Below are 13578 nucleotides of genomic sequence, written 5' to 3'. Positions count from 1 at the left end.
CTGGTCTTTTCCTCACAGATGCAGTTTTTCATTTCCTTTACAAATCCTCGGAGTCGTCCTGTGCCTTCTGACAACCTCTATCAAGATTACACCTTGGGAATCCTCAAAAAACGGTCACGTGGCCTTCTGAGCAGACTTGTCTGCCTTGCATGTAAGTGACCCAGCAGATCACCTTGGAAGCCGCTCATTTGATTGGATCCTAAGAGGCTTCAACAAGCTCGTGGGAAAATGACACTACCCTTTAATCCCATCTTTGTATGAATTATTAAAAGCCAACCCCCTCCAGACCCCAGTGAGCCTTGTATTACTGAGAATCGACCTGATTGCAGAAGGGCGTTTTAAATATGTTTTTGGTTTGGAATAACCCATGCATGTATGAACTGAAACGCTGGTGTATATATGTATGTTTTACCTGCCTTCATACATCAGCGTGCTTTACACCATTCTCATTCTTTAAGCAAAAAAAGTCATTTTCAGAAAAAATCTTATGTTGTCCTCTGTGGAGAGAAAGGATGACCTGATGCATGCTACCACCTGGTGGAACCTTGAAAACATTATGCTGAGGTTTTCGGTGCAGGTCTGGGGAAGGGGCCGCAGGCGCCATGTCGGGTTGTGAAGGTGGCAAGAAGTCCCTGAAACAACCCAAGAAGCCAACGGAGGAAACATGGACAAAAAAAGAGAAGCTTCAAGCAGAACCAGGAAGAAGAGCGGAAGAAACTTGAGGAACTAAAAGCAAAGGCCACAGGGAAGGGCCCCCTTGACGCTCGCCCCCCAACACACTCCCCCGCACAGGTGGAATGAAGATAAAGCGTGTGAGCGCTCGCCTCCAGGACCCCCATGATCTCAGCCGTCAGGTCCGCGCAGAGAGAGAGAACATGTTACCAATCAAGGCTTATCTACATGTAGGGGACGTGCAAGCCCCCGAGATCTATCCCCCAAAGGTAACCACATACGCAACAGGAAGGGGCTGTACAATAGGCATATGCGCGACAGGAAGGGGAGTACACGCAATAGGAAGGGGACCTAGGGGTGTACACGCAATAGGAAGGGGAGATAGGAGGGGTATATAGGTGACAAGATGGGCGGACCCTAAATTCAAGATGGCAGCCTAACCTTGGTCCTCCTTGAGTGGGCTTGACCTTGTCTCTGGGCTCTCCTGCAGGGGAGAAATCCACTATCTTTATCAGCAGGGAGTGGGCACCACCTAGGGTGGGGCAGACTATAGGGTCTGATTGCTCTAGATTGCTGATACCCTCAGGGAGATAACCTGGAAGCAGCTAAACTCCAAGTGTACAGACCATGTGTTGCAAGAAGCATCTTAGGTCTGGCATCTAGTATGGGGGCACAGCCTGGGGAAAAGCCTTTGTGTATTCCACAGAGGATGACCCTTGATTCCATTCCTGCGTAAACATCTGGACTCGCGGCTGTAGCATCTGTTGTCACCTACAGTTAGAATAAACCGTAATTTTGGAACCTGTTACATTGAAGATGTAAAAAAAATAAAAAGCAATCATATAATGGTTCATCTCTGTAGTGCCTCACTCAGCCATCCCTGTGTGAGCTGGGAAGTCAGAGTGAACCCGGTCCAGAGTCCTCCCAGAGCTGCTCTGTAGGATGCTGTACCACCTGGAATTCAAGCAACTCCTTCCAAACAAACATTATGCGCAGCAAATTAAGTCCGCCAAAAAGGACAAGTGCAGGACCTCAGGTGTGGGAATGATCAATCAACAAGAGGCAAATGTATACAGAAAACCAAATCTCCAGCCACGGAGTCGATTCCATGTCTTAGGGACCCTACGTCAGACTTGTCAGACTTTGGAGACGAAATCGTCCCACGAGCAGACAGTCTCACCTTCCTCCCGCTGAGCGACTGGTGGGTGGGTTCCCACACAGGCAAATGTACAGAGACCAAACAGTCCTCATGGTTTCCAGGAGCGGGAGGAAGGTGGGAAGGGAGGAGAACTGAGTTTCCATTTATGAGGGTGGAAAAGTTGGCAACAAGGATTAGTATTGGTGGCACTACATGATTCACATAATTCGTGTGACTAAATGGTACTGGGGAGGAAAGTTGAACAATGTTTAAAAAATCTCTTTTCGCAATACTTTTTTTTTCTTTTTAAAGAAAAATGAATATAGACCTCTTTGTCAACTTTCAAAAGAAACCTGATTGCACATAGATCACCTGGGATGGACTCTCGGGGAGTCGCTGCAGAACCCCAAGCCAGTTCACTGCCTTAGGTCAGCAGCCAATGCACCTGCCAGAACCCCAACCGCACTGCTCCGGGTCCAGCCCAACTCATGGCCACTGTGCAGGACTGAGCCGAGCTGCCTCTGCGGGCTTCAGAGCCCGTCGAAGTCTCCAGGAGCGGCCACAGCGTGCTCCCGGGGAGCAGCTGGTGAGGTCAAATCGGGGACCTTGCGCTTACAGCCCAGCCTAGCTTGCTAGGTCTGTGGCAGAGCGACGACCCTTCAAAGGGAAATGAAGCACAACTCCTTGGACTGTTGATAAACTCACTGCTGCCTACTGGATTCCAACTCACAGCCCCCTCTAGGACGGAGTGGAGCTGCCCCTGTAGGTCTCTGAGGCAGTTGCTGGCATGAGTGCCATCCGGTCTGTTCCAGCCCCCACCTGGCAGAATGCCCTGGGTCCAAGCCACATCCTCACAAGCTTTCCTGTTCTCAGGCCCAACGTTGCAATCCATCACATGGAGGGTCTCCCTCTTTTTCACCGCCCCTCTGGTTTACCAAACAGGATGTCCTTCTCCAAGGACTGCTCGCCCTCAGAGGGCCTGCTGGCTTCAAACTGCGGGCCTTGCACTTGCTACCAGGGCTCTTCCAACAAAATGTCATAGACACTTGGGCTGGGCTGGGCCTCCCTAGGCCCCTCTGTCTCCTCTCCAGACCCTCCCTCCCCACCACAGAACCATCCTCCCTCTTCCTCCTTCCCGTCTCCCCTTAGATGTAGCATGGCCTCTGCTTGTCCTATTCAGAGCGCCATAGCACCTGCCTCCCAAATGCAAAGTGATATACCTCTACCCATCACAGACTCTCTAGTTACCAAGGCACACCCATCTCTTAGAGATGGGGGGTGGGGGAGTGGAGGCAGGGAATAAAAGAAAACGCTCTTAGCTTCAGTAGTTAAGAGAATGAATTTGGAAACAACTACCAAAACCGACTACTTATTTACTCTTTTATGTCTCCGTTTCCTTATGCACAGAATGAGGGTGGTGGCAGTGGTACTTACCTGACAGGGCGCATGCATGTGGAGAAATCCATTGTTAGCTACAGAGTACTTAGATCAGTGCCTGCCACATAATGACCGAATCAAGAAACACTCGCTATTATGATCATTAAGTTCTAGGAGTTTGGGCACAAAGAGGATAGAAAGGACCTGGGAACTGTGGGCTTGTTGGCTAACAGAGTCACACAGAGCTGTGTGGTCGTCATGGCAGAGAAGAGAGTCCTCGCTGACTGACGCTCGCAGGCAGGAAGGCCAACCACATGACCCGGCCACCGCTACCTCCTGTACCACCCCCCTCACCTTTGGTGGCTCTGTGGTCATCTTGATGCTGGCCTGCAAGATGGAGATAGGGAAGTCTGGGTGCGGGCTGGAGCTGAGCCAGAGTCGAAAGGAAGGGTGAGGATCCTCCACCTGCAGCTGTTCCACCAGTTTATCCAGGTTGGGCATCCAAGACAGTGATAGGTGGCAGTTAGCCAGGAACACCCAGTGCCCTGCAGGGAGATGCTGGCCTCAGTGGGGATCACCCCTGGAGCTCCACCTGCCTCCCCACTTCCCAAATGCTCAGGCCTGCCCCTGCCTGGGCAAGTGGGTGGCCTCTGTCACAGGGGTGTGATCAGGGATGCAGATGCAGGACCAGGCCGGAGCAGGGGTCGAAGAACAGGATGGACACTGACCCTGGGTCACACCCTCTCGGAGGAGCCGGGCAGCGATGGGGGCCTGGCCCTGGCCCAGGGACAGGGCGTGGAAGCGCTGAGCCATGCCTGTGTGCTCGGCCAACTGGAGCAGGGCACTGGTGGGGTCTACCCCAGGAGACAGGATGAATACCAGGGGAGTTCTTGGTGTTGAATCCTCCATCACCTGCCAGAGCACAGAGGAAGGCCTTAGGAGTCATCACATAACTCAGTGGGGAAGTAGACCAGCATGGGGGTGCCGGGAGGACCCAGACTGGGGTGGGCCGCGGAGCTGAGCCACTGACCGACTTCATGTTCAGCACAGGTGGCTCGATGAAGCGGGAGCCAAGGTTGGAGACAATGAAGGAGGTCACACAGAAGGAGACGCGGTCCTGGCGCAGCGAGCGCACGATGAGCATACGCTGCATCTCGTTGCAGGCGTTCTCCCACTCACCTGGGGAGGGCTCAGGCTCTAGAACCTAATGGTGGGGTGGGGCGGGTAGGGGGTGGGGAGGTGTCCCTGGCAGGAATGCTGAGGGTTGGACCAAGGCTGACTCCCAGGAGGGGAACTTGGGACAGCGGCTTCAGGGGCCGCAAAGGGAGCCATTGGCTGGAAGGAGAGGAGCAGGGCAGAGGCCTGGGGTCCCGCCTCCTGGGTACCTGGCAGCATAGCCTTCTCAGGGGCAGCATTGGTGTACCACAGGTGCCAGTCCCGAGGGTACTGCTCAAAGGAGTTCATGAGTCCGTGAAAGTTGGTCAGCTTGTCCAGCTCGGTGATGTTGTCCCAGTAGGCATCTGCTAGCCAACTGGTACACGGGTTGTCCATTTGTCCCTCCCTATCCAGGACCTGGGGGACAGATGGAGAAGGGAACGGGCTGGATCTGTCTCAGAAGGGTTATCTTGCCCCAAACCTGCCAGAGTGGGAAATTCAAATCTTGCATAAAATTGAGGAAAAAAGATGAATCCAGCAGTTTGGAATGGGTGGGCACTGGAGGGGCGCCTGGGGCAGACACGCAGGAAAACCAGCACCTTAACCTGTGGGGAGCTGGCGCCCTCTGCGGGCTATCTGGTAAACCGTCTCCTCGCATCTCAGGCCCCAGTGCCTTTTACTGGCAGCCTGCCCTTCAGAGAAGCAAAAACTGTGTATTCCTGCATTTACTAATTCTTAAAAATATATATATATATATATATGCTAGCCTGTATTTTAAACTCTTGTGAGGCATCACTGAACAAAACAATCAAATTGCTCTGCCCACTAGGAGTTTATTTTCTGATGAATACTAATGTAATAGATTCGAAGATGACAGTGTTTGGGGGCAAAAATGAGCAGGGTAATGAGTCATACTGAGTAAGGTAATGATCCTAAGAGGAGGTCGAGGTCATATTGAGATCTGAGTCAAGACATGAAGGAGGTGAGCGAGGTCCAAGTGGACATGTGGGGAACAATTTTCCAGAAGCTGGACCAGCCCATCGAAGACCCTAAGATGGGCTATTCCGGCTGGGAGCGTGCGGCCTGTGCAGCTGGAGTGGAGTGAGGAGGGCAGTGGGGGCGGGACCAGCAGGGACAGGGCACCAGTCCACAGGACATCCCTTTGAAAGGCTCTCTCTGGGGTTGTGTTGTTGAGGGTTGGGGAGGGAGATCTTGGGAGGCTGTTACCACAATCCTGATGAAGAGAAGAATTGAAAGTGGTAGAAAGAATAAAATCGACATCCAAGAGACTTGGAGAAAACTGGCCCAAGAAAATGTAGTATGGTTGATTGTCTGGTAGTTTTTTTTAAATACTTTTATTTATTAGGGGCTCTTACATGTCATCACAATCTAGACATTCATCCAGTGTGTCAAGCACATTTGCACATATGCCGCCATCATCGTGTTTTCAAAGCACTCTCTTCCCACTTGAGCTCCTGATATCAGCTCCCCATCTCTTCCCCCTCCCTCCCCGCCCACCCTCACAAACCCTTGAAAAGTTATAGATTATTTTTTCCATATCTTACATCGTCCTCCATCACCCCTCCCCCACTTTACCGTTATCCGTGCCCCTGGGAGGAGGGTATAGATTGATCCTTGTGATTGATTCCCCCTTCTCCCCCCATCCTCTCTTAATTGTCCTGGTATCTCTGCTCTCCTTGTTGGCCCTGAGGGGTCTGGCAGTTTTCAGGTTCCCCTTGAGGTTCCAGGAGGAGCCCTGGTACCTTATGGCTGTGCGGGAGGTGCTAGGTTGGGTTAGGTGGCCTGCAGGCAGGCAGGTCAAGTCTTGCAGCTGCTCCACAGAGACAGATGAGGCTGTCTGCTCCCTTAGAGGTCTATAGTCTCAGAAACCCTACACAGGGAGAACAGATGCCACAGCCCTGGGGTTGGGGTTGGAGGTTCATTCGAGACTATGAATCCAGAGCGAGCCCAGTGGGTGCGATTGTGGGTTTCCCTCCAGCCATGGTCAGCTGCGAGGGCCACACAGGGGCAGCAGGGAAGACGAGCCGGATCTCAGCGTGGAGCTAGCTTGGGTTGCAGGGTTAAGGGCGCCGGCTAGGGAGCGGCTGCCATGGAGACCCAGGCGTTTAAGTGGAGGAAGGCCTGGCTTCAGAGACATTGAAACAGTAAGCAAGAGCACGCCAATCCAGGGGTCACAGGTCCCAAAGCCCAGCCTGTAACACAGGCAAGGGCCACAAGGCCAGTCACCCCCGACAGCCCCGAGGAGCCCGTCATGCACTTGGCTCCTGCCCTCGTTTGTGTTTTTCTCAGCTCCCTCTTTAGGGCCTTGGCTGTAACCACTGGGTCTGCAGTGCTCATATTCCATCCCCCAACCTAGCCACCACCCCACACCTGGATTGCTCGCTGCCCCACTCACCACACCCCCACGTAGAAAGAAGTTGTATTCATCCATGTTCAGCTTGCCAGACGTTTCTAGTATTTTGGCACACATCTGAAAACTGAATAATAGCTTGTGGCGCTCAAAAAGGGTCCGGCAGGTATACCTGGGAGGAAAAAGACAGGGGAATGAAGGAGGCAGGCAGAAGCAGGGCAGGATGCTCCTCGGAATGCTTCCCGTGTGAAGAGCAGATCATCACAGAGCCTTCCAGAGGCGAGAGGAGAGTAAAGAGATGGTTTTCCCAGATTCAATGGATATGCCTTGATTGGACCCCCACTGTGAACCAGGCACTCTGGAGGGTCTGGACCCACATGGACGAAGAAGCCCGTCTCAGTCCTTGCACAAGCAGAGAGGACCCCGCGGGACATGGCACAGAGAAGCCATCACCTAATGAGAGAGCAGAAGTGAGTCCTATCAGGAGATAGCAAAGGGTCAGGGGACCCGGGGAAGTTTCTGGGAGGAACTGACTCCCAAGGGGCAGAGGCATCCCCAAGTGGGACAGAAGAGGAAAGGGGGCATCTGGGATTGGCCTCGGCACGCGGAAGCAGGGAGGGTGCACAGCGAGGGGCGGTCAGTACTGCTCAGGCAGCCAGTGGAGGAGGGAGGGAAGGTGAGGCTGGATAGGTGGGCAGGGGCCAGGTCACCAAGGGCTTTGTGGGAGACAAGGCAGTGAGGAGGTCATGGCAGGGAAGGAGCCAATCAGACGGGTGGGCTTGGTGTACTGGATTCAGCCTTGGTCTGCTAGTGGAAAGGTCGGTGGTTTGAATTCACCAGCCGCTCCCTGGGAGAAAGATGGGGAGTCGGGGGAGGGGAGCAGCCTGCTTCCCTCTGGGGTAGTTCTACTCCGTTCCACATGGCTGCTATGAGTGGCAGGAGGTTTGGCTTTTTGGGTTTTTTTGAGGGGGGGCTTTCATGACTCATGTTGGCAATTGCAGGACGATCGATCAGCTAGCGAGGGACAGCAGGGTGGCCTGTTAGATCACTGCCTAGTTCAGAGAAAGAGACCAGGAAGGCCCCAATTCCAGGTCAGTCGCTGCAGTGGGGGAAGTGGGAGGGAACAGTTTAAAGAAATACTGGGGGCGAATGTGGTGACTGGTCTGTGCGCAAGGGAGAGGGAGGAGGAGTCAAAGATAACTCAGCTCCTTGTCCCGGGCTTGGGTGACTGGGAAATCAGCGTCAGGGGCTTGGTGGCCGTCAAGGACGAGGACCCCGAGTGAAGAGAAAGAAAAGAAGTTTGCTCTGAAGCAAAGTGAATGAGGGGCCTACGATTCCACACAGAGAGACGAGGTGGACGGGGAAGGAGCGGCTTGCGAGGTAGTGAAGACGTGGCACGAGCTCGCCAATCTGTGGGTTCTAGGCAAGAGGGGCCCCAAAGGGTCCTGTTACTCAACTGTGATACACAGACGGACGCCTGGAAAAACAAGCCCAAACTTGTCGCTGAGTCATCCTGAGTCAGGACAACCTGATGTACCTCACATGGCCTTCGGGGAGGATACCACCAGGCCTTTCTTCTGAGCCGCCTCGAGGTGGCTTTGACTCATCAACCTTTCAGTTCAATTGCCCTCCTCATCTTTTGTGTCATCCAAGGACTCCTCAGTAGCTGGGAGCTTGTTAGAAACGTAGGATCTCAGGCCCCTCTGCAGACCCGGCACGTCCTAACCTGCATCTGAACATGATGGCCCGTGCTTGGGGGCACACGAAAGCTTGAAGGGTGCAGGGCTAGTCCTTGCTAGCCCCCAAGTATGTGCAAGTCCGTGGCTCACAAGAAAGCCGAGGGGATAGCCAGTCTATCCCACTGCTACTGGTTGATTCCGACGCACAGCGACCCCTACGGGACAGTGTCAAACTGCTGCCTGCGGTTTCCCAGACGGTAAATCTTTAGAGCCTCATCTTTCTCCCTTGCAACAAACAGTGGGTTTTAGCTGCCAGCTCCTGGTTCGCAGCCTAGCTCTAAACCCTGGCACCATACTTGATAGTTGGACCATGACAGTGGGCAAGCTACTCAGGGAAGGTGTGTGGAGGGGAGAGAAATAGGCCAAAAACAGTGCGGGGAAGCAGCAAGACAGGAAGAGGCAGCAGAGGCTGGAGCAGAGCGAAGTCAGTGGTCTCCTGCCTGCGGGACCGGGAAGGAGCCCTGAGACCTGTAGACAGCGTAGGTGTGGTACTCGTTCAGGTAGTCGATGCGGTCCTCCAGCTTGTTGCTGCGATGGCTCTTGTCGATGCTGAGGATGAAGAGGCTGATGTAGGCGTCCAGCGAGAACTGGTACATGGGATCGATGCGGCCCATGTCATTGAGCACGAAGAACAGCACCGACGCCCGCTGGGCACACGGGCGGTAAGCCTGCAGGCGGAGCCGAGGGAGTCAGGGGTACAGAGGGGCATGGCAGGGAGCAAAGGCCCAGGGCGGGATTCCAGCGGCTTCTCGATGGCTGGCTGGGCACCGGGGCTCACCTCACGGGCCAAGTCGATGTTGATCTCCGTGGTTTCGCTGGTCTCCAGCTGCTCTGTCACCTCCGTGGCAGTGACCTTGGACGTCTGCAGGGTGTTCACCAGTTGGACGTCGTCCAGCAGGGAGCCTGTGGCCTCGTTCAGCAGCCTGGAGCGAAGTCCAGAGGCACGTGAGTCAAAGGTTCCGCCTCGCTGGGGGGGGGGGGGGCGGGAGGGGCCGTGGAGGCGCTGGGTCTCACCGGAGGATCTCATCCTCTAGCTCCTTGAGCTTCCTCTTGCCCGCGGCGATGTTGATGACCAGTGTGTCCTTCTGCTCCTCCAGCTCCGGCCTCTCCTTCCGGACCACGATGCCCAATAGTTGTGCCTCCAGACCCTAGAGCGAGCGGCCAGACTCATGGCGAGAGCCCTGGCCCTGTGACCTTCACCTTCTCCACCCCTTTCCACCTGCCCGGTCCCCCTCCCTCCCAACGACTCAGCCCATGCTTAGCCTTTCCCTTGGTCCTTCCCAGCTCTCCACAGCCCCCCTGCCTGCTTCCCCCACCTGTTCTTTAACAGCAAAGTTGACGATGGTGGTCTTGGCGGAGGTCTCTGGGCTATAGTGGGGGTTGGAGAGCTTCGTGGTGATGTAGAAACGGAAACTGGGATTGTACTCCACCTCCTTATCTCCAAGCCGCATCAGCAGCCGCCCCCCTGCAAGGACCCCATGTAATCAGCTATAGGCTAACCTGTGGCCAAACCAGCACCCAATGGCAGCATCTCAGATTGCCCCGATGGCCCCATTCCAGGTGAGCCAAAGGGCTAGCCCTTCCCTCTCTGGTGCCCTACCCACACTGGCTTCTAGAACTCGCCCCCCTGCCCCCCAATCCAACCCCAGGATAAGAAGCCTGGGCCCTGACCAATTCGAGAGACAGATTTGTTGAGCACGGGATTGAGGGTGGGGTCTAGGTATTCCTGCACATTCTGTAGTAGTACTGGCTGTCCAAACTGGATGGCCTTTTCGAGGATTTGAAGGTAATCACTCATCTGCAGGTCAATGATCTTGAGGCCCTGAGGAAGCGAGGGGAAAAGATGGCACAAACCCAGAGAAATCCATGGCCATGACAACCAAAAACAAACCTTGGCTCCGGAGTCCATGCCAACCCGAGAACCCTGGGCGTTACAGAATAGTGCGGTTCCATACCGAAGGGGGCAGGGGGAGGGCCTAAGGAGAAGGTCTCAGGAAGAGACATGGGTTGGGCAAATATTCGAGCCAACCCCTCAACCTCACACCTGGTTTCCTTCCATGTTCTTAATCCACTTCTGGGCCTGAGCCTGAGGATCAATCATCAGTGCCCACCTGGAGGGGGAAGCACCCGTCAGAAGTCAGGCTCTGTTCTCTCGCTGAGCTCAGCCCTGGCAGCATGCTCACCTGTTGCCACGGGTGACTATAATGCCATTCTCTGTGGAGAAGGCATCCGAGGGCAACCCCTGGATGTTCCAGTCTCGAACTTTGGTCGGGTTGGACAGGAAGCTATTGAAGGTGAAGCGAGGTGAGCAAGAAACCTGCAGCTCCCAGATCTGGGAAAGGGAGCGCAAACCCCTGGTGTCAGTCTGGGCCCAGTAGCCTCTGCCCCCTTCTGTTCCTAAGGGCCTGCCCGAGCCACAGCTCACCTTCTTGATCCAGATTTGCCTGACAATCTCATCCCTGTAGTTAGTCAGGAAGGGTCCCAGGTAGGACAAGAAGGCAGCAGCCAGGAGACAGTCACCTACCAGGTAACCCAGGTCTTCCTCCAGGCCCTGGGGAGCAGCAAGACACACTCTCCTTTGGTCACCAGATCAAAGAGATTCTTGGCCTCTCTTAAGCCTTCCCACCCTGGAGGACTCTGATGGTTCTCAGTCATGTTTACATTCTGGTGATAAGGCCTCCTCTGGCCAGGGGCTCTTTAGATGTTAGATGTCCCACATCTGTCTGTTGTCTAAAGAGCCCTTTAAAGAGTCCTCTGCATGCTTGGTGCTTATCAGCTCTGCCTAAGCACCGCAGCTGATCTGGCACAAGAAGCCTGGCCTTCCCCCACTCTGTGGCTTCGGAGTGGATTCCACCCCCTGAGAACCAACAGAACTGTTCCACGCGGAGCGGGAGAGGCTCGGGGAGCAGCCTACAGAGACAGTCTCAGGAAGAGACATGGCCTAGGAAAGTAGTCTAAGCCAACCCCTCACCCTCACTCCTGGCTGGTGAGAACTCTGAATGAGGAAAAGAGGAGAACACGCGCCCACCAGCCTTAAATTTCGCTAAACCCAGATCTCTCCAGCTTCCCTGGATGCGCCTCCACTGAAAGATCACGTACCAGTGGGCCGAGAGGAAGGAGAGCCAAGTGGTGCAGCTAGCTCACCTTGACTGTCTCTTCCCATCGGGCCTTCTCCCCGGCTAACCCAGACACCAACATCCCAGCCCGCTCCAGCTTCAGCTCCATCTCCTCAGACTTCTTGCGAAGCTCCTCTTTCTGTGCCAGTTTCTCATCATACTGTTTCTTCAACATCTCCAGTTTCTCAGCTACCTGGGAGCGGCCAGAGTGCAAGGGATCAAACTCAAGGCTGGAGGCCACATGGTGCCAGGGCCAAACCGAAAGGCTGTCCTTTTGTAGTTGAGTGGCCTTGGGTAAACTCAATCTCATGTTTATAATAATCACATAATAAAACCATATCACAATAACACAAAAACCTCAGGGCTGTCAAGCACTGCCCTGTGACTCTTCTTTTATTTTTTTTTTGCCAGGGGAGTGTTGAGTAATTTTTTTTTTTTTTGCAGTTTCATTGGCACATACTCCACATGTCAAGCAATTCAATAATTCACTCATATCAAGAACCATAATCCATTTTAGGGCACTTTCTTTTTCATGGTTAAATTGCTGTTAAAATGAGCTCTGTAATCAAATCAGTTCTAGTGCTCCCCCCCACCCCCTATGCCAAGACTGTTAATCTTTCTCCCTCAGAGCGGCTGGTGGTTTCAAACTGCTGACTTTGCAGTTAGCGGCCCAACTCACAGCCACTCCACCACCAGGGGTCCGCCGCCATAAGGAGCGAGATAAAAGACATGTACTGTAAATAGGTTTCCTTTGCCTTCGCCCTACAGCCCTTTCCTAGAGCCGATCACTGTTGGCAATGAACTCCAAGACTGGGTGAGAGACGGAGCTCTTACAGCACAGTAATGCTGTGACCCACAAGCTGTGTTGGTGAGTCTCAGTCCAAAAGTAAGTGACATGCTGCACCAGACATCACCTCTAAGGTGGCACCTGGAGAGAGGAAGAAAGACAGAAAATGAGCAGGGAGCTGTTGGAGAGAGGAGGAGGGGGTGCATTCCAAAAGGAGGACCCAGGAGAGATGCTCGGCAACCAGGGGCTCTCTGAGCTGATAGTCTTGGACCAATCGGACATCAGAGATGGGAAGACGGAAAGAGCTGGATGGACTGGACACATCAGTGCTACCCTGCCGGCTCTGCCTAACCAGTAGCTGGTGCGTTGACTCTGGGGCACGGCGACCCCTCGTGGGCCAGAGGAGACCTGTGCTCCATAGGGTTGCTGGTGGCTGACTTTTCAGAAGTCGATTGTGAGCAGCTTTCCCCAAGGTGCCTCTGGTTAGACTCGACTGTCTAGCCTGTCAGCTATCAGCTACGGCACAGGCTGTTTGCATCACCCAGGGACTCAAACAAACGCACTGCGGTTGGGTCTGTGCCGCAGGCGTACTGCTCCACCCAGGAGCTCTCTCTGGCAGCGCTCTGTGGAAGCACATGTGTGGAAGTGCGCTGAGCAGTTAGCAGCCTGACACAAGCTGTCGGCGTTCCTCCAGGACCCTGGAATTCGCATCCCAGACGAGACCTGAACCCACTGCTGTCAAGTCGGTTCTGCCCCACAGCACAGAGAGTCTGTGGGACAGGGTCGACCTGCCTCTTTGGGTTTCTGAGACGCTAAGTCCTTATGGGAGCAGACAGCCTCATCTCTGTACCTAAGAGTTGCTGGTGGGTTTGAACTCCTGACCCAACAAGTTGCCCACTTTACCGCCAGGGGTCCTTGGGTATTGCCCAATGTGGGGAATGTGTACATTTGTGGAACATCACTGAATGCACTGTTCTTTTCTGATTGTGTAGTTGCGTAACTTCCGAGATTCTGTCTTAGTTATCTGGTGCAGCTAGAATGACAAGAGGGTGGTTTTCTGAAAAACAGAAACTTGTTTCCTCACAGTGTGGGGGACAGAGAAGTCCAAAGTCAGTGTGACAGCTCTAGGGGAAGGCTTTCTCTCTGGTGGCCCTGGAAGTCCATGTAATTAGACTTCATTTGGAATGGAAATAGAGAAGAAAATGAATTCTCAATCTTGGATG

General features: G+C 54.0%; 1 protein-coding gene across 1 annotated transcript in view; it reads right to left on the bottom strand.

Annotated features, from left to right (window-relative positions):
* Window positions 1-13578, bottom strand: part of DNAH2 (dynein axonemal heavy chain 2) — a 140333-nt gene that overhangs the window by 10193 nt on the left and 116562 nt on the right. The window contains exons 62-75 of the mRNA XM_075559566.1: window positions 11597-11761; window positions 10878-11003; window positions 10636-10784; window positions 10497-10563; window positions 10124-10274; window positions 9769-9917; window positions 9467-9600; window positions 9231-9375; window positions 8921-9120; window positions 6759-6885; window positions 4573-4759; window positions 4218-4366; window positions 3916-4099; window positions 3542-3732 (exon numbers count right to left, since the gene is read on the bottom strand). Of these exons, the coding sequence (XP_075415681.1) occupies window positions 3542-3732; window positions 3916-4099; window positions 4218-4366; window positions 4573-4759; window positions 6759-6885; window positions 8921-9120; window positions 9231-9375; window positions 9467-9600; window positions 9769-9917; window positions 10124-10274; window positions 10497-10563; window positions 10636-10784; window positions 10878-11003; window positions 11597-11761 (2124 nt within the window). The remainder of the gene's footprint in view (window positions 1-3541; window positions 3733-3915; window positions 4100-4217; window positions 4367-4572; window positions 4760-6758; window positions 6886-8920; window positions 9121-9230; window positions 9376-9466; window positions 9601-9768; window positions 9918-10123; window positions 10275-10496; window positions 10564-10635; window positions 10785-10877; window positions 11004-11596; window positions 11762-13578) is intronic.

Source organism: Tenrec ecaudatus, chromosome 10 (genome assembly GCF_050624435.1).
Source record: "Tenrec ecaudatus isolate mTenEca1 chromosome 10, mTenEca1.hap1, whole genome shotgun sequence".
In the NCBI taxonomy this organism is placed as follows: Eukaryota; Metazoa; Chordata; class Mammalia; order Afrosoricida; family Tenrecidae; genus Tenrec; species Tenrec ecaudatus.
The sequence above is the reverse complement of the archived record's forward strand: the minus strand, read 5'-3'. Positions and strand labels throughout refer to the sequence as shown.